Source organism: Phycodurus eques, chromosome 18, assembly GCF_024500275.1.
Source record: "Phycodurus eques isolate BA_2022a chromosome 18, UOR_Pequ_1.1, whole genome shotgun sequence".
Taxonomy (NCBI): Eukaryota; Metazoa; Chordata; class Actinopteri; order Syngnathiformes; family Syngnathidae; genus Phycodurus; species Phycodurus eques.
This window is the reverse complement of record NC_084542.1, coordinates 16,463,656-16,490,181: the sequence shown is the minus strand read 5'-3', so window position 1 is coordinate 16,490,181 and position 26,526 is coordinate 16,463,656. Positions and strand designations below refer to the sequence as shown.

General features: G+C 42.0%; 1 protein-coding gene across 2 annotated transcripts; it reads right to left on the bottom strand.

The window, feature by feature from the left end:
* Positions 1–1,039: 1,039 nt before the first annotated feature.
* scara5 (scavenger receptor class A, member 5 (putative)) lies at positions 1,040–26,176 on the bottom strand. 2 transcript variants are annotated; one of them, XM_061704653.1, is made up of 12 exons: positions 25,959–26,176; positions 23,524–23,642; positions 19,962–20,090; positions 13,100–13,299; positions 12,450–12,628; positions 12,246–12,372; positions 11,987–12,155; positions 11,506–11,586; positions 7,266–7,373; positions 6,447–6,503; positions 4,657–4,845; positions 1,040–3,906 (listed from the first exon to the last, which is right to left on the bottom strand). In XM_061704653.1, the coding sequence occupies exons 1-12, from the start codon at positions 25,961–25,963 to the stop codon at positions 3,773–3,775; spliced, it is 1,497 nt and encodes a 498-aa protein (XP_061560637.1). In that variant the 5' UTR covers positions 25,964–26,176; the 3' UTR covers positions 1,040–3,772. The 2 variants fall into 2 exon arrangements, with proteins under 2 accessions (XP_061560637.1, XP_061560638.1); XM_061704654.1 differs by lacking the exon at positions 25,959–26,176 and adding an exon at positions 25,179–25,952.
* Between the last annotated feature and the right edge of the window lie 350 nt (positions 26,177–26,526).

Here is a 26,526-nt window from a genome sequence, read left to right as displayed (position 1 = left end):
TGTGGTATTTTAATGAATACATTTGTCTGCTGAATGCCAAGGAATGGCACTGACCTCCATGTTTTCCTCCGTCACACAGCACATCTTGTTCCCTTCTAGTCACCTTCGACCCGGGCAGAACACTTCCTTCAAGGCCGAGGAGCACGAATGTGACAAGTCTTTCCTCGCCATTCTTCTTTTATTCCTGCTGATGGGAGATGCGCTCATGTTTTGCAGTCAACGCAGGCACACGTTGCGGTGCGCTCTATAACACGAAGATGGGTTATAATATTTTATTTATTTATATTTATTATGCTTCCAATCCTGAGACATCAAAATGGCCTCTGCACGCTTTACATTGGCGCCTTGACATACAAATTGATTCAGGTGTACGCAACGAAGTGGCCTCTCGCAGTCTATGTAAGCAAATCAAATGAAACCTGTCGCTAGCCTTACAAATGCGCCTGCGCCTGCACAGCAAATGAAGAGATATTTCTTCTGGCAGCTTCACATTCCATTTTTTATTAGAAAATTAAATATTACTGCCCTGGTGCGGTGAATCAATAAATGGACGAGAGAATTTACGACATAATGTTGGGTATCTCAAAGGGAAGTTTGGAACGTGCCCCGAGGCCGTAAACTGCCATAAAACTGTCATGAATTTTAAACATGAGGTGAATAGTGAACCTAACACAAGAGAAAATGAAACAGGATATTGAAATGTATATTTGAATGTACAGTATATTCACGTTAAAACTAGAAAGACACTCTCGATGAACCATGATAAACACGCGTCCATATACTGCAGACAATGGGGCAACAAACAATGCAGCAACATATGTAGACAGGCAATATAACAATACTCACAGGCAAATATTCTTTATCCTCTCCGGGGAAAAAAAAAAAAAAAAAGTAGTACTGCAGATTATGGCGTTGAGTAAAACTTCATTTGTCTGAATGATTGTATTATGCTTGGTCACACACACTAGAAGGCGCCACGAAGAATTAATGACGATGCACAAACTGTTATGTTTTTTTTGTGTGTTTTTTTTTAATTGAAGTACAGTGTGATAAAGTGCTTTTTTTCCGTATTACAAAACACATTACAAACATTTTTGTAATGTTGTGGACAAAAATAACCACAAAATAGTTTTCTGTTGGTACTTTTCACATAAATTTATTTTTTTATTGTATTGAAATATTATTGGATGACATGAAATCCCCCCCAGAAAGTTGGTGCTGGTTAACAGAGTTGTCAGCGTCACATGTAAGCACGTGTGCGTCACATGTGGAAACGTTCATAAGTGTAATTGCACCTCGGGGCTGTCAATCAAGAAACGTTACCAGCAAGAAGCAAGCTCACCTGTTTAAACACATTTATTATGTCAGCAGTGCATATGTAGCTTTTAGTAGTAGGAGTACAAATCAAACAACATACTATCAAATATTTTGGGTGTTGCTATGTCGTCGTAGCCCTTCCAGTAAATGTTGAACGACACCACGTAATATAAAACACATGTATGACATGCAACAATGAATGCTAAAAATAAATGAAGACACGTTCAAGTGGTTAAGAGCGCTTCTCATTTTCCAAAAGGTACAGCGTGAAAGTATCTAACCGCCAGAGGCTAAAATATCGGCCGACACTGGAGATCCCACGACCACGACAAAACATCAGTCAGGCCGCCAGAAATTGGGTATTTTTGCCTTCCTGTCCGCATGAGAGGGACTTGGAGGAGTCCCCCAGCAGCTATAAAAAAATGCAATGGTGTCCCTTCTTTCCCAAATGTATTCTATATTTAATACACAAGAGTGATTGAATTTCAAACTGGTCTCATCTGTTTTTGGAGTCATGGATTTCCTGTTTTGAAGTGGGCGTGACTCACAAATATCCTCCAATTGAACTTCAGGATAGGTAATGATTGTGGCCCACAAATTCTGCCTAGCAACAAACGGTGGGTGATGTAACAGCAACAATCCGATCGATTCTGCCGTTTTGTATTGGAGTGAATCAGTGCAGCGTGATGCCACTGACAATTTGTTACATTTAGAGGAAAAACATTCTCCCGCTCGCCTGTTAGCAGGCTGGCACGTTAGCACGCTGGCACGTTAGCAGCTAAACTCCCATGACGGACTGGCCTCACCGCGTTGAGCAAACATGTAGAGGAGAGAGGAGCATATCCTGTTTGCGTCTCTGTGGCCGCCAGACGAGACGAGTTGTGATGACAAAGCGGGACAGGGAAATTAAACAAAGTGGAAACCGCGTGTTAGCTTTGGCAATACTTCTACTACATCAGAATGTGACACATTTAAAAAAAAAAACTGTGAACTTTAATGAGAAACATACTGCTAACACGTATAATGCTAACTACTAGCACCTCTTTCCAAAAAAAGGATAAAAACTGTTGTTTTGGTATTTTGGGATTTGTTGAACAACTACCATTTCACAACATAGATTCTTCAATGATTTTCGTATGTTGTCATGATATCAATTACAGCATAGATTCCGTTTGCTGCCACCGACGTATATATTTGTCAAGTTTCAAGTTGTTTCAACTGGTAGGCATGGAAGAGGGTCTCACCCAGCTTGTCTGTGAAATTCAGGTTTGTAAACTACTGTAATGACTAACCAATCTCTGTAGATGGCGGTGTTGGATTGCATTGGATTTGAGATCCGTACAGCTTTTGAGTAGAAGATAAACGTTCAGCGTTGAAGCTCAGCTTTTCATTTCAAATATGAGCGAGAGCGAGAAATGCCAACACGTTGGAAGGTCGGACACGTTTAGGCCCCTCACACTTGAACGCGGTATGTATATGCATAGTATAAACAGAGTATGTGCCACGGAATGTAGTAGAAAGTGTGTGTCGCGATTGTGAGAAAAGATGACGCAGTTCATGGAGTAAATGGCGACCGCCATGTAAAAAAGCTACTGACGTTCAACTTGAGCCATGCGGTGCGTCGCCGTCGCTCTCGAGGTGTTTCTTAGTTGAATATCTGTAAATAAATGATCATTTTGCAATCAAAAGCTGTTTCTCTGTCTTGTTTTTGTTGTTTTATAGTTTGATGTGTCATAAAAGCACAACATATTTGCGTAAAAGTCACTGTTCTGCTTGACGTTTCTTCCCACACAAAACACTTGTTTTCTCCACTTTTTAGTCAGAAACAAAGGCATGCTCTACCGCTGATTACTAAAGAACGGAGAAAGCTAAAAACAAACTTTTTCTGGTGAAAGAAGAGAGTCTTGCGTTTCTTTTGGCAGGTTTAGTGCTTATATTGTCACAGAACACAATATTCCGTGTGTCTTGAAAGATGAGTCAAAATGCTCTAAAACGGCTGGCAGTGAATGAGTTCATGATTTTGATGCATTTCGTCATTGCGTTTGGAATATCTGGTGACTTTTTTAGTATGTTGTAAGTCCTCCTAAAAGCCATTTAGTGGTCAGAATAGTAATAATGAAGACAAATTACAAAGTACAAGAAAGGGAGCTATTTCATGAGGATCCTCGTACTGGCGTGCTTGTGCCCTCAAGAGTAAGGCACAAAACGGTGAAGATCAGAAGATTCGAAATCTTTACAAGCTCATCACGTGGGCGGCGATGTAGGCAAAGCGGCGGCATCGGCTGCCGCAAAATGGAGGTTCGATTCCAAGCTGGGTCTCTCCTTTGAAAGTCTCGACATCCATCCATCAACGTAAACACGGTCCCACTTAGCTGCGCTAATAGCAACAACTGCGACAACGTGTCCAGCACCAAAGTAGCGGAACCTGTGTGTTTGTGAGGTGGTCCAAGTTCCGTTAGACGAGGCACGTGACGCTGGCGTCCTCCACGTGGCCGCAGTTGGTTTTGCCCCAACCGGAGAACTTGCACTCGTGGATGGCGTCCTCGGAGCCCGTGCACGCTACATCGTCCATCCAGATCAGGCCGCTGCCTAAATGGGAACACAGCCACAAAGAAAAAATGATTAAATACGTTGAAGCAAAACATTGTAGACAAACATTTTGGTACAGTTTTGTAATTTCCCAAACGTGGGTGCACTCCAGGGGATGTGTGAGATTAAAAGTGTGACTGTGTAACCGAGAACAAGAATCCGATTAATCTTGTTGATTTTCGGCTGTAACAAGAACATTTTGTGTAATATACTACTAATATAATACTTCGCGACACAGCTTCCCAGATCTTCAAATAGAGTCATGCCTTGAGATATGAGATTTTTTTGTTGTGTGACCACGCTCAAAAGCCAAAAACATCTGGACCTCAAATCATCTTCCTCCATTGAAAAAAGGGGAAATGCTATTAATCCGATTCGGCTACATCAATAACATATAATAATATCACTCTATTATATTTAACTTAGGAATTACAACATTTGTGCAGCATGATTAATTCATTGTGACACCTTCTGGTGTGTGAAACCTGGCCACCGGGTGGCAGTATAAAACACTCATGAAGACAAAACAAAGAAGACACAACTACTGTAAGTGACTCAGTAATTCTCTTGGTTTGATGTTTAGTTTGACAGTAAATGTAAACTGCGAATTGAGTTGTGGGACGAGATATATAGCTATAGCAGTTTTTAAGGCTAAAGGCTAACATCAGCATCCCAAAAACTGAATGCGACGAAAACGACTATCTCTATCGATTGTCTTTATTTATTGATTTATTTTTTTTTTTGGGCTACCTTGTCCGAAGCGTCCCGTCTTGTGGACCTCGGCGGCCGCTCGGTATCCCAGCATCCTGCACACCACGTCGCCGTCCTTCTTGTCCCACACATCATCGCACACCGTCCCCCAGCGCCGCTCGTGGAAGACCTCCACGCGGCCCTCGTGGGGGCCCGACCCATTCACCAGTCGCACCAGGGTGTCCTCCACTGAGAGGACAAAAGGCGGGTTTTTATAGGACCGTGAAATTCCCCATGTGCGGGACATTTGTGTACGGCCAACAGCTCTTTAATGAAATGTGGCTCAGGTTCAAGCTTACATATCAAACAAACTGCATTCAGTTGTAGTTTTTTTTTTTTTTTTTTTTTTTTTTTACAAAAGCACTTTGATGTAAAAATAAATACAATTCATAGTCTGGTATTAATCTGGAGGATGTGAAAAAAAAAAAGTGAAAATCAAAACATTCGTTTTCTTGGATCTGTAAATGTTCACTCAAATATCATATAATCAGCAGTGAAGGAGGATATTAATGAGAAATAGAAATTAAAATGTACATATTAGCTTGAGCCATCTAAGAAATCCAACATGGACATCAATACAAAAAATAAATGGAAAACAGAAAACTGGAACATGCTAGCAGCTTAGCTTGTCGAAAATGAGCTCCGCCTGCCAAAAGATAACGCTACTACAATACTGTTAAAGATTTTACAAAGACTTTCTGACACTGATAATATAGTCCAAAGAGGCTAAAAGACAACATCAGAGAATATTAGAATATATTCTCTTGAGAGACTGATATAACTAGGCTAGGTTAGCTATGGGCTACCTTCACCATGCTATCGTTGTCTTCCAATCATCCATCTTCTGTACAGTTTAAGTGTAACATAACATAACATAACATAACATAACATAACATAACATAACATAACAACATTCTCTCGCTTTATAAAAATGAAAAAAGCGCAAGTGACGCTTGAGGCTAAAGGCTAACAAACAACGTTAACGCTGCCTTGCGAGACTTTACTGGCACTTGACAATCTATGATGTTACTTTGTGATGTGTTTCAAACCGCACAGAAGACACGAGGCTTTAGGCTTTTCAAAAAACTTTTTGCTTCGTTGTATTGTGTCTTTTATGTATGATGTACATGTAGTGTGTCCAGGCCAACAGGATGGTAAAGAATGCTACACACCGAAAGGCCGTGACACAAACATCCATCTGCACTTCACAAGAACGTTTAGATGAAGGAGAAACATGTGTGCCATTTCCTAATGCTGTTCCCCCCCCCCCCCCCCCCCCCCTTCATTCCACAGTAGAACTGGATAAGGTTGCTGACTTGGCTTTGATGCGAATGAAGTCTTAAGGCAAAGCAGATCTACAGCACATAGATCTGTTTAACCGAGCAGGTGTGTGTGTGTGTGTGTGTGTGTGTGTTTCGTGAGACCATAAAATCATCAGCTTGTAAATTCTCAACTGTAAGCTGTTGGTTTTGAGTCACGAGCTACACAGACGCTTAAAAACAAAACGAGTAACGATTTAATTCAACGCCTGCCATCAATCAAATTGTGCTTGTATGATCTTTTTAGAGATACAGTCAATAAAGCAAACGTGTTCTTGCTCTGACAGCTCTATTTCTGTGAAAAGCTGGAAGATCAGTTGTGAACGACAGTTCGTCGGACCAAAAAAACTGAACTGACGGGATCTTTTGTTTAATCTCACCTTGTCCAAGTGCCTTGGATAATTTAAAAAAGTATTTGTGATTGGATATTACTCCGGAAAAAAAAAAAAGAATAGTGTTCAGACTCTTCACCTGTTTTTACTCCTCCGTCACCCTTATCTCCTTTCATCCCTCGCTCTCCTCGTTCCCCTAGGAGACACAACACAGCAGGACATTGGACGTTGTCATCTTGAATTCACTTTTTTTATTGTTGTTGTTTTTTTTTTTTTGCTTTTTGTTGTCTCCTTTAGTTTGACCAGATTCCGGACTATTGTTGCGGGTTTGGTCCATTATTGAATTTCTAAGTTGTTTGACCGCTGTAACATTCCAGTTCCCTAGGTTTCACTGTTTTTTTCCCCCTGGAAACCCTTTATTTGGTATAAATTAAACCGTTAGAGGCCACCAGTCTGCCTCTGGAGAATCAAAGTGTTAAACGGTCGTAAATGAAATTTCCTCTTATTTGTGGTTGTCAGAAGTCGGCCATGTGATCCAAAAACCACAGGGCCGACCTTCAAGTCTGTTGGGGGGCCATTTGTTGCTTGTTTTCACACAAGAGATCAGTTTTTTTTTTTTGTTTTGTTTTTTTAATACAAGTGGGCTTTAATTAGATTTTATTTTCACTACTGCCCCACCTGCCATGTGGTGGTGCACAACCCACACCTCGACACACCCTTCTTGGACGTCAGGTGGGCGTCGCTTCCAAAGTCGCCACATCCTTAACCACCGAATCACGTTGCAGAATGTTGTTTTATACAAGTTTAGTTGGCTTCTACATCAATAGTCAGCGTGACACATTGTTACTGATGACTAACCCTATCAACCGCGTCAACGTGACATGTTGCTGTTGTCAATGACGACTAACTCTGCTAACGTTACCAACAACAAACTCTACGAATCACATTTTGCACCCACCTTTTGGTCCAGCAGGTCCAATTTCTCCTTTTTCTCCTTGACTGCCATCGTCACCACTGGATCCTTTGATACCTCGAAGACCCTGGATGCCCTTTTCTCCGGAAAAGCCTTGAAGATACATAAACACATCCAGTGCATCATTAGTCGCCAATACAGTACACTATACTCAAGTAATCAAAGGTGTGGCTTCAGCACATTATAGCAATGCACCCCATCGAATCTAATGGAACTTGAGAGGTGCTGCAAAGGATTGGGCGATCCTGCCCAAAGATGATGATGAAGACGTGTGTTAAAAAAGAAATGGAGGCTGTCATTGCGGCCGAAAGTGCATTAACAAAGTGTTGAACAAAGGCTGTGAATATTTTACATACAAAGCACTGTAAACTTGAATTGTAAGGCTGCACTCTTCTGGGAAGATTGTATACAAGATTTCTGGGAATTACTGAGCATTTGTCTGAGGGTACGAACGTTGGAGTTGAACGAGGACCTGGCCTTCAACCATGGCCGAGATTTTTTTTTTTTCCACTTTCACTCAAAATTATCACCAAAGCATTGCTAACTGAACATTTGAAATTTGGAGCAACTGACATTCATCATCAAAGATCTTATCAACCTTTACAACAAAACGTGGTCCCAATTCCAACAAGGTTATTCCTTTAAACACCCTATAAAGTGAATTCAAAGATTTGTTTTTCAATACATTATACATACATCCAATACATGTTTGAAAGTAATTGTGAAAGATATGTAGTGAGGAAAAGTGGTACAGAAAATGGATGGATGTGCAAAGGCTGAGTATGAAGTAGTGGCCCCTCTCCCACTATATCAGACAATAACTTTGCTCACATTAGCAGTTACCCAGCGCATTTGCGACGTGCAGTTAGCTAGCTACGTAGCTATGCCTACACCCCGAAAATGCATCTTCCCCTTTGAATTGTCCACTGTTGTGGACGCTTTAGAGTGCCTCGTTATCAGCCACACCCATCACGCAGGGAAAGATGGAGGTGTAAGTAGGGGGGATTAAAAAAAAAAAAGAAAGTCTGACTTTACAGCCCACGTGTGGACCGGGTGCTTCACGCTGATGTGGCTGCTTAAGACCGCCTCATTGTCTGCCGTGAGTGCTTGCACACCATGGTGAGAAAGGCGGAAGTGCGAAGAGCGGAAAAGAAGGGAAGGGGAGACCAGAAAGGTCGCATCCTTTGTTTCATCGTATTCAGAAGACAAGCCCACAGTTTTCAGAAGCAGTGAGAACGGCTTGATGGTCTACAATTTTGAAGCCTCGTTTTACATACTTGATTTCTTTTAATCATTTAAATTTGTCAGCATTGTTAAAAACATTTTTCTCCGTGGTGTGTCAAAATGAAGAAGACATATTTATTTTCACTGAATAGAAGGACCTGGCTTGCCCGACGGTGTTCTTCCAAGTAGGTCTGCATGGACCTTTCGTTGTACACTGGAAACAGGACAAGGAACTTCCCCCCAAACCGTTCCCACAAAAGTTGGACGCACACAACTGTCCTACATGTTCTCGCAAATTGGACTGGTCCATTCCCAGCTTTCCCTGGGTGCCACCATGACATCATTGATGGACGACATCTCCGGATAAACGCTCCAAAGCTTCTTGACGCGCCAAAAAGTGGGGGAAAACAGCCATATCTTTTCTTTCCCCCCCTCCCCCCCTCCAGCTAATAAAATCTATTTCTCTGCCATAATAAGTGTGCGTGTGTGTCTGTGTGCGTGTGTGCATGTGTGCGCGTGTTTACAGTAAGCACACCGGAGCTACTCCGAGCTAACACGCTAATGAGGAACACATGTACGCTCTGGTGTTGTTACTGCTCTTCAGCAGCAACTCGCAGACATCTAGCAGTATTAATAGACTCAATGGACACTCTTTGTTTTGGCTGAGTTTGAAAGCACAATACTGATTATATACCATCACTCAAAATCGATTGTGCGCTTCCAGCGAGACCGGACAACAGCGGTGCCTTGAGATACGAGTTTAATTCGTTTAATTTCCCCGTTGAAATAAATGGAAATGCCATTAATTTCTCCCAGCCTCCCCCTGTAAAAAAAAAAATAATAATAATTTTGTTTTAATTAGTGTTTTTTTTAATTTATTTAAATAAATAGCACTCTATAATATGGTACTTCATAAAAACATACAGTAATAACAAAATTAAATAGAATGTGAAGAAATTAAACAAATTTTCCCCATTTTGTGCTTCAAATCAATGGACATTGTGGTGCTAGTTCCAGTGTGTGCGCCTTGGCCACTTGGGGGCAGTATCATACATCCATTCACTCTGTCCCAACTGAGACATATGGACAAATTGTACATGGACACGGTCTCAGCTCCCTAGTAAGGCAGTCGTCATTCTTTTATTATTATTATTCATTAGTTAATCTTTGCAGAGGATAAACGACATATGCCTGTGAAAATTGTGACACAGATGATATTCGTTAGCCCGTCTATGCAGTGGTGGTTCTAGACCAATTTGGGGGGAGAGGGGGGTGGATTTTACGTTTGATTTCAGCTGTGTTAAAACGAAGTGTCCATTGACTTCATATATTTCTCGACCATCTTGAGTAAGCTACCATTCAAAGTCGATAGGAACTTTGCTCTGACGTCAAACTATAACTTGTCTTCAGAGCGACTGAACCTGTTGTGAAAATGAGCCGACAGATTTGGCCCAACTCAGCCATCTTGAGGTAGCCATTACTCAAAATCAATAGGGATCCCGCTGTATTCTTCAAAATCAATATGGACCTTGCTTTGACGGCGGAATTGATTGCGAAAGATTGACTGAAACTTGTAATGCGTAGGGCGCTGAAAGGGAGCCCACGGATTTGACCCCCACTAAGACATTTTGTTTCAGTTATCGGTGAAAACCAATAGGGACCTTGCTCCAATGTTCAAAATCAATAGGGATCTTGCTTTGATGTCAAACAACCCTCTGTTTAAAGCAAATCGCTTGGAATTTGTAAGTGGGACGACGCTAAAAAGAAGCCCACAGATTTGGCCTAATTATATCGAGTTAGCCATCATTCCAACTCAATCGGGATCTTGCTATATTGTTCAAAATCAATAGGGAACTTGCTTTCATGCAGAGCTGTACCCTATTTCAAAGATAGAAAGCAAGCGGTATGGTGCTTATATGGCAGTCATGCGACTCTGCCGACAAATGAGCTTTCACGCATTTTCTTTACCTCCGACACGACAAAGACGGATGACCGGCCGTTTCACGCACTGGCCCAAAAGTATTAAGTCGTGTTTTTTCCACCGTGTAATTGCATATGCTGGCGTCACCATTACCGTAAGGCAGCGTGACGACGCCAGCTGAGCAGCTGTGTTGTGTTTAAAGAGCAGGAAGGACTTTGATGCCACTCCAGTCTCAATCCTCTGGTGTGAAAACACACTAAAAGGTCAAACTGGGTTTTTGCGAGTGCTTCTCATCATTCTTTGGAAATTCCGCCCCTGGAGCCAGTTTCACTTCGGTCTGCCGAACACCGAGCGAAAGTTACAATTGCCGACTCTTTGCCGCATGCCAAGCAACTGAGCACCGCACCGCACATCAACCAGAACAACTACGACCCTGTATCGGGTTTTGAGGCTCCCCATACAATATTCTGTACTGCATTATTTTTATTGAACCACAAAAACATGGTGCGATTGTCAAGGAAGAAGTGGGTTGCCACAAAGAGGGGCAACGGGTGACAATGGAGGAGAATGTAGGCATACATGTATATATGTATATGTGTGTTCATATACTATAATGGTACGGCTTGGTGGCTTGGCAGTGTTCAAAACTGGGAAAAATAATAATAATAAAAAATAATAAGAAGAATTGAAATTGAGAACCCTATAAAGGGTTAATGTGGAAGAAAAGTCAATATTTTGTTTTGCATCATTTTTCATTTTTACACATAGCGACGCATCAGCAGATGGATTGGATCAGAGCACATTTTGTTCAAGGAGAAAGTCCAAATAAATTTACTGGTTTAGCCAGCTGAGTCAACAACGTGGGGCTTGTAAAATTGTAAACCTGATATTTTTTTCACCCATTTTTCTGTAGGCTTTTTTTTTTTTTGGGTGTGTTTTCTATTTCAAAAACAGGAAAGCATGCTGAAAGGAATCATAACAAACCTCCAATGTAACACAGCATAACAAGTTCCCGGACTGTTTACACTTTCCACCATGAGACAATTTTTTCCCCCCCCCACATTAGTCCGGTGTACCAACCTCTTAAACCCGTTAATCCGGTGGCTCCGGGGTGCCCCAGTGGCCCATTGTCACCCTTCTCTCCTTTTGGCCCCGGAGGTCCTGCAAAAAGAACAATGCATATTAATGACTCAATGGACACACTGACCGGACACTTCATTAGGTACACCATTGCACTGTAATCCTTCCTTCATGAACATTGCAAAAAATCGCAACCTGGCACAGTGACAGTCACACCCAAGAGTTATTCCACATAAGATTGAAAAATTGGCACGCGAGGAGCATTATGCTCACGAGTCACTAAGAAAATATCTCCCAGCTCTGCACAGCTCCTCCACCCAGAAAAGAGATTTATGAGGGACATTCCTCCAACATGTTTCCAATATATGAATAAGATGCGTAAAATTCATGTACAATACCTCGTGTTTAAAGACCTGATAAAGTGAATTCAGAGATTTGTTTGTAAATACATGATACATGTTTGAAGATAATTGCTGAAAACCTTCTATGAAGCTGATGTTTTTCAGGGCCAAGGAGTGCTCCCAGCCTTTGAGGCGCAGGTCCTCTGTGACAGTGTTCAAGATCTCCATCTCGTTCCTCAGCTGCGCCTCCGTGTGGACGTGGGTCACCCACAGACTGGACGTGTCCTCCGTGATGTTGCTGATCTGAATCTACGGAAAAGACGTTTCACATTGGAGCGAGTCAGTGAGTTAAAGTCAGATCAGTACTAAATCATTTGTCCCCATTTGTTGTGGTCTTACCTGCAGATCGTGTATTTTCAAGTGATGAATATTGATGTCATTGCTGACAGTGTGATTAACAGCTCCCACCATCCAGTGAACCTCGTCCAACTTGTCTGTCAGCCCTCTAACCTGACCAGAGGTCTCCCTTTAAAGAAAAAAAACACACAATCGTCAATGCGCACTGTGACGTCACGGTAGGGACGCTATGCTAACTTTGCCAACCTGAGCAGCAGGTTCTGGTCGTGGAGCCAAGTGGAGGTGCGCGCCACCTCGGCAGTCAGGCCCGTCAGGTTCCTACCAGCGGAGCTACTGAATGACGACAGCCGGTCGTCCAACTGCACCAGGTAGCCTTCGGACTGCAGGGAGTGAGCTTGCATGCTTCTCAACTCCACTTCCAGGCTCTGGGAACATCCAAAAGTGAACAATGAGGTTCTTCAGGGACTGATTATTGACGTACATTATTTCCCTTGGTCCTTCAAAGAGGGACACCCTAGAGAATCTGTATGATTGCGACTAATTTCGATCCAGGTATATGTTCAACTCAAGCCATGCGGTAAGTCACTGTCGCTCATAGTGTGTTTCTTAGTTGTATATTTGTAAATAAATTATCATACCATCAAAATCCCTTTCTCAGTCTTGTTTTTGTTTTATAGTTTGAGGTGTCGCAAAAAATAAAAAAGTCACAACACTGCTAGATATGCTTCTTTTCACAAAAGTCTTATTTTATCTGCTTTGAAAATAGCTGGCAGTGACTGAGCTAAAAGTGTAACGGTACACATGGCGTCGACATAGACTGGGACTGGACGAGAGCGTCCCCGAGCCTATTTCACCTCCAGAAACAAGGATAAAGACACACCAAACAAAAGAAGCACCTTGATGAGACCCTCTAGCTTTTGCAGCCTGTCGCTGTGGTTCTGGAAGAGATTCTCCAGCTTCCAGATGTTCTCCAGGAGGTCGGCCCGATCGGGCGCCTCGCCCAGTGTCTGCTGGAGAAGCCGAGAGCGCTCCGAGATCTGGGTGACGTTCTCCATCAGCACCTGCTGCCGCTGCGACCACGACTGGGAGCGAGACACTGTGGAGGGAAGAAATCACGGCACAGTTGTTGTTGAGCGTCTCTCAGCGACAGAGAAAAAGTCCCCAAATTCAACGGAATCGGTCAACATCAATTACTCAGCTTGGATCACGGCTGCTGTGCTCAACGGAGAGCAGATGTCGCAGTCTATCGAAAGCTATCTGAATATACAGTCGCATTTCCACCTAAAGCTCCAGGAAAGTTATTGGTGCTTGTAGTTCCTGGAACAAAAACGGTACAATCGGATATTTTCACCGCAGGTTCCTGGACCTTTTTATATGTACAGTACTGGATCTTCTTTTGGCCCTGATGAATTATGCCGAGCCAAAAACAGATAATAGTTCCCGTTGTCCAAACACACAATGATCCTCCAAGAGTTGCCAGGTTAACAATTAGACATTAGCATTAGCAACACTATTACTACGTCGAGTGTTCCCCATCATGACTGATGTCCACAGTTTCCGATTCCGAAAAAAAAAATCAGATATGTCAAGCTCTGTAGACCTTGTTCCCAATGATCCTGGACCTCGAGAAATGACTACATTAATATCAGGGTCTTTGTTCCAGCCCAAATAAATCACCAGAACTAAATTTTGACAGTAGTTCCCGTGGTTCAAACACACAAAGTTCCTAGTTCTAGGCTAAAGTTCCTGCGGTGCAAATGCCCTGTATATTATCATTTGTGCAGGCCTGGAAATTTTGGTCTTGATGTTGAATTTGGCCTGGAGGTTTGCTCCACTTCCAACACTTTACAGGAGGAAAATCATCAAGTCGACGCCACGTGTTGATGTTGCATGCTCATTCAAAGCATGCAGTCAATGCCGCTCTTCGTAACAAGATGGTCAAAAGTAGGAAAACGTTTCCCATGTGTTGATTTAGCTGCAAAGCCCCCAAATTTAACACATCCATTAACCTTTCTTGTCTTGTGCTTGGCTGCGGCCTCATAAGTCGTTCTACTGACGGCATGTAGCACAGCAACCGATCCCTACCGCGCAGATGTTTTACAGCGTGATGCCGTGATGACATCGTCCTTGCAAAGCAAGTTATTCGGGGGGTGGGGGGGGGGGGGCTTCCCCCAGGGTCTTCTGGTTCTCAAAAAGAGGGTAACAAAAACATAGCGGACCTCCACAAGAGAACAAATGAATTGCAGCTCGTTATGCGTGTTACATTTACCCTCAATGACCCGAGAACAAGGAGGCTAATTGCTAAATGATGGTCTGTCTGCGCTGCAACACATTTACGCATGCAAATAGACACACATACACACTCAGGCAAAAACACACACACACACACACACACACATGCACATGTACATGCAAATACAGAATGTCAAGCTCATGTCCACACGCTGGCTGTCAAGTCTGTCTTTTTTTTCCACCCTCCAGGCGCTTCCGCCTGCATGCACTCACAGCCTATAACGAGGCGCTCTAAAGCGACCACGGCAGCAGCCTATCCGAAGGGAAGATGCATTTTTACAGTCGCCCAAGTTCATATATCGTGAGGGAGGGCCGACTTAATCGGGGCCCAAGTGCGTCTCTGGGGCCCGATTAAGCCACGCCCACACAAACAATTGGAAAAGTGAAACGGTGAAAAACAGTTTAAGGCGATTTCTCCACAATTCAGTAGTACATAGTTCTGTCTTTGCACCTTTTCAGTAATTATCTTCAAGCATGTATAATGTATTTAGAAACAAATCTGTCAATTCGCTTTATAGGCTCTTTAAGAATTAAAACCTGTCGTTGCTCTCGAATTCCGACACAAACACTAGAGAAGAGTGTTTGTGTAGTGGTGTTGGCAAAAGAAAATTTGTCAAGTCGCTCCGTGAGCCAAAAGGACAGCTGTTAATTCAGCTCGTCACTTTTTGGCTTTGGGCTTCTTGTAATTGACAGTCGCGTGTGTTTTTGCCTCTTACATCACCAAAATTGCAAAAGCAAATGAATCAGTCGCAGCCTGTCAACATCTCAGCTGCCACGATGCAAAAAAAAAAAACAAAAAAAAACTTTCCCAGCACCTTTAATGACTCAGATCACATTTTGCTCTCCTAAAAAAACATCACAGAAACATCAACTGTTCTGTATTCAGAGTTTCCCTCGAAGTGTAAAGAATATTCAGGGTTTGTTGGATCTTAAAGTCTTCATACATCCGTGTCCGTGTTGCATTCAAATACAAATGTCCACCAGAACGATGCCTGGTGGATCAGCGTCCATGGTTACTAAGCTCTGACTTTAACTTCCTCACAGCTTGACGTTTATTTCCATCATCGAAGTGTACATCTAAGCAGATATTTTAAGATTCTTTCCCCCTCACTCTGAGGTAAAAACAACCATTTTAGGTAATTTCTGGAAAATAGGGTTAGAGTTCTTAAAATGACGTGTCTATAAGTGATACTCTTTCATAACAAACAATGATCACGATGCTTCATGCTGGTGTATTGTATTGTGCTGCATCGTAACAGATCAATATACAGTACATAACAATATCAATGTGACACTGATGCATCGATACTACATTGTAAAACATAAGGATACATCTCAGTATCGATACATCACACTGGTGTATCGCTACTGTGTCGTAACAGATAACGATCGAAATATACAAAATGAAACTGTATTAGAGAGAATTATGGTATTATTGTAACTTACTTTGAAGCTGTACCCTTTCCCATGATTATCTGTATGTCTATATTACCCTGCCCGCAGATGACCAAAGTGCACACAGCAGAAGGAGCAGCACAATGTACATTGAATTGAAGCCAAAAAAGTGGCCAAAAAATGTTTCATTCATTCTATTTAATTACGTCATTACTGAATGTTTTTGGAAGTATAGCATTATAGAGTGGTATTTTCCTTATATAAAAACACATTACAAACATTTTTGTTGTTCTGAACTAACTAAACTTGTATCTGAAATGCATCACTGCACTATATACTTAATAAATGTTTTATGAAGAATTAACTCTACAGTCATTCCTATACGGGAAAATGTGTTTTTTTTTTTTAAAGGACCAACTGTGGTATCCACTGTTTTAAAAAAAACACTCCATCTCATTTAAATAACTGCGATAAAGCCACATGACTGCTTTGACTTTTTTTACGTGCTCTGACGTTCCACTTTGATTCTGACTGTAATCTCCCAGACATGTAACAGGGTGTTGCGCTTTCTTTCCCTGCATCGTTCCGAATTATTCTGAATGCTAGAAATCCACTTGTGGCATTTCCAAGTTCCCTTTCAACTATTTACGCCACGAAACCACAAGTAAACGAAGAGAGCAAACAGCATAAATGCGCTTTGCCACTTTGATACCACAGTGAACAGCACAGCTTGCTTCTATTAAAATGAAGCGCGGCTTGGCCGGGCGCTAAGGCACGACTGCAGCACGAGCGACCGGCGTGTAAGCTGCAGCATGTGTGGGAGTTCTGGAGGCAGGATTACTACAAAAGTGCAATTGTTTCGGTATCACCGAAGAAGACCTCCACCAAGGCTTAAATACTTGAATGACGGCCAACTATTTCATTGAATTTCACTTTATCCAGATGCAGATGGGTACTGCCGAATGTGCGACCTGGATCAGATCTGGATTTCAACATTACTTTGTATTTCCCAGTTTCACCCCATTAATTAAAAAAAAAAAAACAAAAAAAAATTATTTCAATGAAATTGAAGTCTCTGTAACATGAAAATGTCTTCTAAATTTGACACACCACAGAGAAGGGTGTTGTTAACAGTTGCCAAGTATATCCAATGTAGCTTCAAAATCATGAAGCTCTTCTCTCCGCTCTCAGACGCTGCGGGCGCGTTTGCTGAATGCGCCGAAACCGCGTCCCGCTCAACTGTCAATCAAATAACCCCACCATGACCGAGAAAAATGGATGCCACTTTGTCTAACATATTTCGGATGCCTACACATGACAACGTTTGAGCCCCAAAATTGTTTCAAAAGAAAGAGGAAAACAAGTATTCCAAAAGAGGCAGATAGTGAGACATCCAATTAGTCTTTTACACTTTAATGACCTGAATGAACCTTGGCTCTGTGTAGTGTCTGCATGTGCATATTGTGCGTGCGTGTGTGTGCGCGCGCGTGTGTGTGGGTGTGTGTGTATACCTTCCACTTATGCAGCACTCCCACTGCGGACCATTTGGATGTTCTCCAGACACTTTTGTTCAGCGGAGAACTCGGCACACATTAGAGGAGGTTTTATGTTCTCGGAGTCAATTGAAAGCCGCCAGGAGTGTGCACTTAAAACTGTTGTTTGTTCAGATTCGTGTATTTGTCAGTGTGTTTGTGATCGGAACGCTGGTCCACTTCTACTTTGTTCGGGAACAATTTTGTCCATTGGATAGAATGGGAATATATCTACAGTAGTTCAGGGTCATACCGTTGCCATCATAAAACCTGCTCATTGATTACGCTGTCCGTCTTGATTAAAAGGCTAGGGACACGTCGCCAGCTCTCCGCCAGCCGTCCACATGACAGTCTGCACTCGCGCCCACCCGACCAGAACAATGAGCTGACTAAGCAGTTTATTTATTATTTCATTATTGAACTATTTACAGTCAATCAATTCGCCAATTATTCAATGGGATAAATGAAGAAAAAATGATTAAATACATTTTAATTCGCTAATTTTGAAAAGGAAAAACTTGGAAATTCATGCAACAAATAGTTAAAGGACTATTGATAACGAACCGCATTTTTGAAAGTAGCGGACCATTTGTAACCCACGGGCCATACTTTGCTGCTTTCTAGGCATTCGTTTCATTCGTGTTTGCGTGAGTGTCGCATGCTTTGCTTCAACACGCCAAGAATCCAGCGTCCTCCTTCAAAGCGTTGTTTTCACAAGCGTTAAACATCAAGAGGTGTCTATTTTGTGTTTAGTTTTTTTTTTTAAAAAGGGACTCAGAGTGACGGTGTCACATTTGCCCTCTTGCACTTTTTCACATCTGGTTCACATCGCTCCCCGCCTTTTATCTTCTGTCGTCTTGCATTCTGACAAAGCTTCAAAGTGGCTCGAGTCCCTGTCAAGATGTGTCACATGTGGCAGGTGTGTGTGTACGTGTGACGTCTCAAAAATATTATTCTGAGTGAATATACTCTGGTGTGGGAGGCACACATGCTGAAAATTGGGCCAAATGTAAGCATTTCCCCACTTTCCGATTAAAGTTGACAAAGGCCAGATTGGAAAATGTTTCTTGTCCGAAGTCTCAGAGATTATCCTGAGTGATTATCCTTTGCTCATGAACACATAAACTGTGTAAAAGCTCCTAAAAATCAGTTAGTAGCAGTTTTCAGCCTGCGCTGTCTACATGACCAAATATGGTCGTACAATATGCCAGGCTAATAAACGTCTACCTGATTATCTCATAAGCAGTAAAGTACGCTTGGCTGTTTTATTTGTTGGGTTGCAGACATTTGCTTTTTTCTTCTTTTTTTCATGATGGCCTCGTGACAGTGACATTTGGTTGCACTTCGGAAGTTCTGCCGTACATCCCGACTGCCTTTCGATCATCATAACGACAAAATTTAGCGTCACTAGCGGGTAGAGATGCTGGCCTGACCGCACGGAAATCCAACCTTTGAACTAAGGACAACTATATTTGATGGAGTCGGGACTCTTGATCAGAGCTCGCTACTATCTGGCATGTCTGCCTCATTTCACTCCAAGCACTACGCTACACTTATCTTTCAAAATGAGATGTAACGAAGGGGCCAATTTAAGGGGCAACCCAATAAGTCAAGTGAGAATTCAATCCAAAAGCAAACAAGAGTTGATGGAAAAACAATGGATCTTGGACATCTCCCTGAGGAACGCCACTGATAACGCTGTCTCGCTGAAGGATGGGTGGATTGCGCAGTGTCATTGTGTAAAATAATCATGCTCACATACCAAACGCTAGACATTGACATACGTATAGAGACACAACAGGAAGTGAGGAGGACGAGGAGCTTTGCTCGAAAAACAATGTGCCTCAAACATTTCCCTAAGAAACGCCGCTCAAAATGAGTGTCGTGTAGAATTCTGCACACATGATGAACACTTACTGGGACATTTACAGGAGGTGAAAGTGTCATCACTGCTCAACAGCGTTATGTAGAACATACATCACAAGTGACGGTGGGGGGCACATTCCAAAAGGTAGCCCGACGTCTGAAGCCCACCTCATCGCTCTCAATTGTTAGCGTTTCACTTTACACTGGATGTGACTTGTTTATCCTACGTGTGTGTTCGCCACCCCAAAGCGCAGCACATGGCTACAGTAACAGGGAAATGAGGTTTCACATCACATAACCCCATTCTACCCCCAAAGTGTAGTGTGTGTGTGTGTGTGTGTGTGTGTGTGTGTGCGTGCGTGCGTGTGTGTCCTTCATTGTGAGGCAGGCCTGATGTCATGAGCACAGAAACAAGAGATGGAGATGAAACTATTTCCATGTGCAAACTTATTGATCACAGACATATGCCCCAAAAAATAAATAAATAAAAAGAAAGATTCAAAACAGAGATGTAAGCCTCCTCCGGGAGCGCTAGGCTAATGCGTGGTTGTAGAAAACCATAATTGATCCCACTGGACGTATATGTTTATGAGATTTTATGTACCATAACAGTACATTTATGTTTAACATCTCCTGATATTAAACTCTTCAGTTTGAGGAAAAGTTGCCGTACCTGCCAGGGAGAGTCCGAAGATTGTGAGCAGCACGAGCACGTAGAGCGACACGATGGCGTACTTGATGGCCGCCAGAGAATTGAGTTGAGCGCAACACTGATCCTGTTTCCTGCGCCGCTTTCCAGAACCTTAACGGGGGGGGGGGGGGGGGGAAAAGCAAAAACAACAACAGTTCGTCCAAAGCGTTTAGCGCCAATGGCTAACAGCTAACAGCCAACACAATGAGACGTTTGGCTTCCATAATGCGACACATTAAGAGTTTGGTTTGGACGTCGGCCCGTCCGTGTCTACACTCAAGAATGCTTTACAGATTTAAAACATCAGATTAGTTTCTTCTGGGAACTAATTTGACAAAGGCTGGGACCGTGTGTTCAATAAAAACAATATGTTCTTGTACATATTCACTTATAGGCCAAATGTTAGTTACAGTTGAATGCATTTGTCAACTAATGTGAGTTGAGTAAACTATGATGTTTTAGCCCAAATTTGACTAACTAATAGTAGTTATTTGCGAAGTTGTAATTTACGTAAAATACAAAGCGGTCTACACATAAAGATTATTACCTGAAGTATGACTTTGTATTCTAGCCCTTGCTTTACCCCTGTCTTTTTATTTAAATGAAAAATCTTACTCTTACAGTGTAACAAATTATTTTGTAACAGTTTTTAAAATATAAAATATATAAAATTGTTCATTTGAATGATAAAATAATAAGTCATTCTCATTTTTTTTAATTCAAAATATTTATTCAACAAATTTGGGAAAAAAAGGCCTTCAGTGAAAATTGGTTGATTTAATCTATTGAAACAAATAAAGATTTATTTAACAGGACCGGTTTAAAAAACAAAAAATAATAATTATGATTTATTTATTTTTATTTATGTACTAATTGGTTGACTATTATTAAATTAGTATAAATGAAACAATCTAAAAATGAGGATAAATTATTTTCAAAATAATCCAAATAAGTGATTTACACAAATTTTACATACACATTTGAAGCTAAATGAGGTGAAAAAAGTAATTTAAAATGTAAAAAAATATTATTTTTTTCTAAAATGATTGATTTCGAAAATAATTTGTTGATTTATTGTAACTAATAAAATAACAGTTTAAAAAATATATTTTTACAGGTGGTGGCACGGTGGCCGACTGGTTAGAGTGTCAGCCTCACAGTTCTGAGGACCCGGGATCAATCCCCGGCCCCGCCTGTGTGGAGTTTGCATGTTCTCCCCGTGCCTGCGTGGGTTTTCTCCGGGCACTCCGGTTTCCTCCCACATCCCAAAAACATGCATTAATTGGAGACTCTAAATTGCCCGTAGGTGTGACTGTGAGGGCGAACGGTTGTTTGTTTGTATGTGCCCTGCGATTGGCTGGCAACCAGTTCAGGGTGTACCCCGCCTCCTGCCCGATGACAGCTGGGATAGGCTCCAGCACGCCCGCGACCCTAGTGAGGAGAAGCGGCTCAGAAAATGGATGGATGGATGGATGGATTTTTACGTTTGTTTTTTTGTTTTTTTATACCCTCAACTACGAATGATGTGGCCCATGTGTCCATTTAAAAAAATTAAACGTGGCCCCTGAGGACAAAAGTTTGCCCACCCCTGATCCATCGCCATGTGATGTTGCGACATTAAAAATCGTACGGCTGGCGCGACCTCTCAGCAGCATGAATCGAACCGTGACATTCGCACGCACGCAAACACATGCACACGCATACACACGCATAAACACACACACTTTCCTTCTATGATCAAGAACACACACTCATGCGCCGCAAGACAAACACAGCTGTCGCAGATATGTGTGCGTGCGTTTGTGGTTTTGTGTGTCACATGGTTGGAATATATAGAGGCGTAAAAAACATTTAGCTCAGCAATTTAGCAGAAGACACGAGAACTTGGGATCATGCAAACTTAAATAGGAAGTTCACGTATAAGGCAGAAGTGGCTTTACTTCCTCTTAATGTCAACGTCGGTGGGTCAATATAGGCTAACACTGACAAGACTAGCCTAGCTTAGTTTATCGTACGGGTGTATCACTCACAGATAAGAATAGGTAGATACAACACGCCCCTTTTGGGCTGTGTGCTTATTGCTATGCTAAGCTAGGAGGGTCAAAGTTGTCAGCGCATTCCATGTGTGAACGGCAAGAAAACCAAAACGCTTTGGTTGAAGGTACATTGTGCTCCAAACAGAGCAACCTTTTACATGTAAAAAATAAATAAATAAATACATATATACTTAATTTCAATGTCCATGCATTGCCTTTGATGGGAACATCAACCACGCCCCAACATCGCGGCCACTTGGGTACGTCGGTCAGCCGGGCTGCTACAGCGTGCTAGTGTATCTAGTCTTGAGATCTATGGCATCAGCATTGAACATATTGTTACATTAACAGTTCCTATCAGTCAGTCACTGGGGCATCTGATTCGGATGCCTCCCCGGTGAGGTGTTCCGGGCACGTCCCACCGGGAGGAGAGCCCGGGGACGACCCAGGACACGCTGGAGAGACTACGTCCTTCGGCTGGCCTGGGAACGCCTCGGGATCCCCCCCCCCAGAAGAGCTGGATGAAGTGGCTGGGGAGAGGGAAGTCTGGGCATCCCTGCTCAAGCTACTGCCCCCGCGACCCGACCTCGGATAAGTGGTAGAAAATGGATGGATGGATGGATGGATCGATGGAGAAAGTAAAAAAAGTCAAATTAATGTCTGACAGAGCTAAGCTAAATGTTCCCGTTGTGATTGTATGCTAAGCTAAGCTATCCACATCATTCTGAAAGAGACAGATGGCGCTAAGCTAACGGTTCCCCTACTGTTGTATGCGAAGCTACGATAGTTTTTCATATTGAGAGCTGTTTTTAATGTTTAATATTTTGTGTACAATATTTTGTGTGCGCGTAGCTAATGCACCCGTTCCTTTTGTATGCTAAAATAAGCTAACCGCATCATACTGTGGTTTATTACCCTGGTTTTTGTATGCTAAGCTAAGACATCATACTGAGAGTTGTTCCTCATATTTTGTGTAGCCCAAAGAAGCAAGTTTAGTGTGTTAACGACTGACGTAGCTAATAGCTTACAGTTGGAACTGTAAGCTGACAAATGTTTATAATGTTCTGTTGAACACCAAAATACAAATTTATCGTGTTAATCGCTGACAGAGTTTAGCTAACTGATTTACTACTATGCCAAGCTAAGTTAATCACCTTGTACTGTGAGCTGCTATTGCTGTAACCCAAAATACTGTGAGAGTTGTTTTCAATGTCTTGTGTCGTACAAATAAACAAATTTGACGTGCAAATGACAGACACAGCTAACTACTCCTTCCGCTTTATTTATGCTAAGCCAAGCTAATTGGGCACCGTCTTAGCCTCAATTAACCCAGAAACAAGAAAGATGTTTAGGCTCAGAGGAAGCGAAGCAACTTCTGCCTTAAACTGCACTTCGTCAGGGTTCATTTTGTTGCAAACTTCCTGTTTACACAGGCATTTTTTTTTCCACAGAATGTTTTTTTTTTCCGTAACGAAACAACATTTGGGGCTTATCCTCTTCGTCCTTACCTTCATCACACAGGTTGAGCTTGGACAGGTTGTGTCCGTCGTAGGCGTCCTCATACATGGACGCGCTCTCCCGCTCCTCGTATGTACTTAAGTACATGGCCTTGTTCTCCATCTCCTGGCTGGAATGCAAACACACGCACGCACACGCCATGACACAATGATTAAAGTCATATAGAATACGGATAAAGATGTGCCAAGCACAACAAAATGAAGGAAGTCCAAGTGGAGTGATTTGTGTGCTTAACCTGGTCCTTATAATCTGTGTGTTTTCCTTCAAGGAGAATACCTCTGGGAATTTCGGAATGCATGATATTAAATAGTATGAGGAAGATTATTTCACGGGAAAAGACAAACTGTGTGAGTGTCAGAGGCCGTGAATGCTTGACATGGCCCAGATCTCAAGAGAATTTAGGCGGATTTTGTATTTAAATTTTGTATTTTTTTTTTTTTGTATGGAATTTTTAAAGGAAATTGGCACAATGGCAACACTCCCAAAGCCAGTTTCACCTAGCTTCATGAAATTTAGCCGACATGTCTATCGTGAGTCATGCCTAAAAAGACATAGGAAGCCTGTTATTTTGTATCAAAGCAGCCATTTTAGGGTCATACAACAAAAAACAGTAATTATCCAGTTGCATGTATTTCTATGGGAAGACAACAGTTCATAATATGAACAAATTGTGGAATAAAACATAAGGCAACTGCGAGTGCGAAAAATTCCCAGGAGGCCACAGTGGATTTGTCGCAGTGGGAGATGTGCGGGCTTCGACAAAGCCGTTAAAAGCGGTCAGTCCAGACTTTCTCATTAAGGCAAGCAGAATGACATTTGCACTGAAACTATTAAGGCTGCTAGGAGATCCCCCCCCCCCCCTACACACACATGTATTTGTGTGTGTGTGTGTGCGGTAAGGGACGGTGGGAAAGCAAAGAGTCACCTCTATCTGGAAACACTCTATTGTCGCTGGTTTGACAATTAAGAATGAATCACTTACATCACCATCAAATGCTGAATGTTTTCAAGTTTTTCTTTAAAAATATGAACGGAAATTGGACAGTCCTCTACAAATCAGATTTTCCAAACTCAAATTATATTTCCGCGCAAGAACATTATTGTTTTTTTACGATATCGGACCCAAATGGCCAAATAAATGGTAGAAGTTATGAGGACACTCACAAGTCCCTGTCATGTGAAAATGTCTACTAAATTTGACACATACAAGCGAAAAGTGTCATTAACAACACGGCCAAATTAAAATGCTTTTTTTTTTTTTTTTTTTTTTTTTAAATTGGCAAGTGATAAAATGAGGCTTCAAAATGGTGAAAACATAAGTCAATCTCTCTGCTCTTAAACGCTGTGGGAGTGTCCCCTGAAACCGCTGAAACCAGGCCTCGCTCATCTGTCAACTGTCAATCAAATACCACTTCTACCACCCGGAAAAATGGATGCTACTACATCTAGCATCTTTCTTATGCCTAGACATAACTACATGCACTACTACTACACTTAAAGCCTCCTGTGCCTGGATCGTATCCCATCGGGTCCGTGGGTGGATTTTCCCCGCCGTGACAACGAGGCGCTCTAAAGCAGCCACACGAGTGCGAAGCCCCTGTCCACACGCTGGCTGTCATACCGAACCATTGAAAAAATGTTTTACCTTGCTCTTCCACCTTCTCTCCCTGATGCGCGTGCAATCACGGTCGACAACAAGGCGCTCTAAAGGGGCATTTTCGGGGTGTAGGGATAGCTAGCTAGCAAACTAAACACCGCAACACACACACACACACACACACACACACATACACACCACATAATTGCAGCAACAACAAGATGACTGTACATCATTCCTCGTGTCCAAGGTCAAAAAGTGGAAAACACTTGTGCTGAAGCAGGTGAATCACAGATGTGAATAATACAGTGTTCCCCCGTTTATCGCGGGAGTTACGTTCCAGACCCACCTGCAATATAGATGAACATTCACCATATATAAAAAAGACTATATTGAAAATATTTTAAATAGTTTAAGACTTATAATTCTCCCCCCCCCCCCCACACTTTAAACATATTTAACCGCACCTTTTAAACACGTTGAAAGTTTATTTCAACATACACACACAAATTATTGCAGAAAAATCTGCAATAAAGTGGGGATGCGATTCCAAAAGACTAACATCCCTTATTTGGCTTTTTAAAATGTTTTTATTTTTATTTTTTTTGTCGATGCAGAAATGAAAACGTATGCACAATGAATATGTTGCAAGGAATTGCACTCCTGGGACACTTTATTAGGTACACCTGTGGAACATGGTGGTGAAAAATACAGTTTTAATTATACACTTAACTTGAGATTTAAGAACCGGTTCTCATATTTTGACTCAACTTGACGTGCAGCTGTACCTAATGAAGTGGCCTATCTTGAAAAACTCTTCCCACTCACCTCATCAGCTGTCAACTGGGGGACGGAGAAAGCTTTAAAAAAATAAAATAAAATAAATAAATAAATCACAGCTCCAAGCGGCTCATCCTTCCCCCTGTGCACCACAAACCAAAAGTTGCAGCCCTGCAGCACCGTGCACGGCCTCTCCTCTTTCCAATGCAACAACAACAACAGACGGTCGAACTATAGCGCGGATTGTGTGCAACCTCCACACAAAAAATCCCCACGGTCCACGTGATCCAAAAAGTCAAGCAAGGTCCAGCTGGAGTTCTTCACCGGAGGCTACAGATTCCATTGTCGGTTGTGCGCAAGCGCCATCTAGTGTTCACATGTGGAACGTGCATGAGCTTCCCAAAACTTTTGCTCACTACACGTCATGTATTTGCCAACATAATTTCAGTGTATTTTATCTCATGCATTTTTGTGTATTTTGAAATATCTGTATTTATATGTATTTCTTGTATTTATAGTTGTTTGTAATTACAAAGGTGGTGTGATTGTTCTTTCAACCCGATGTCCAAATGTTTGGAATTGATATACAAATCTATACAAGGGAAACAAACAAACA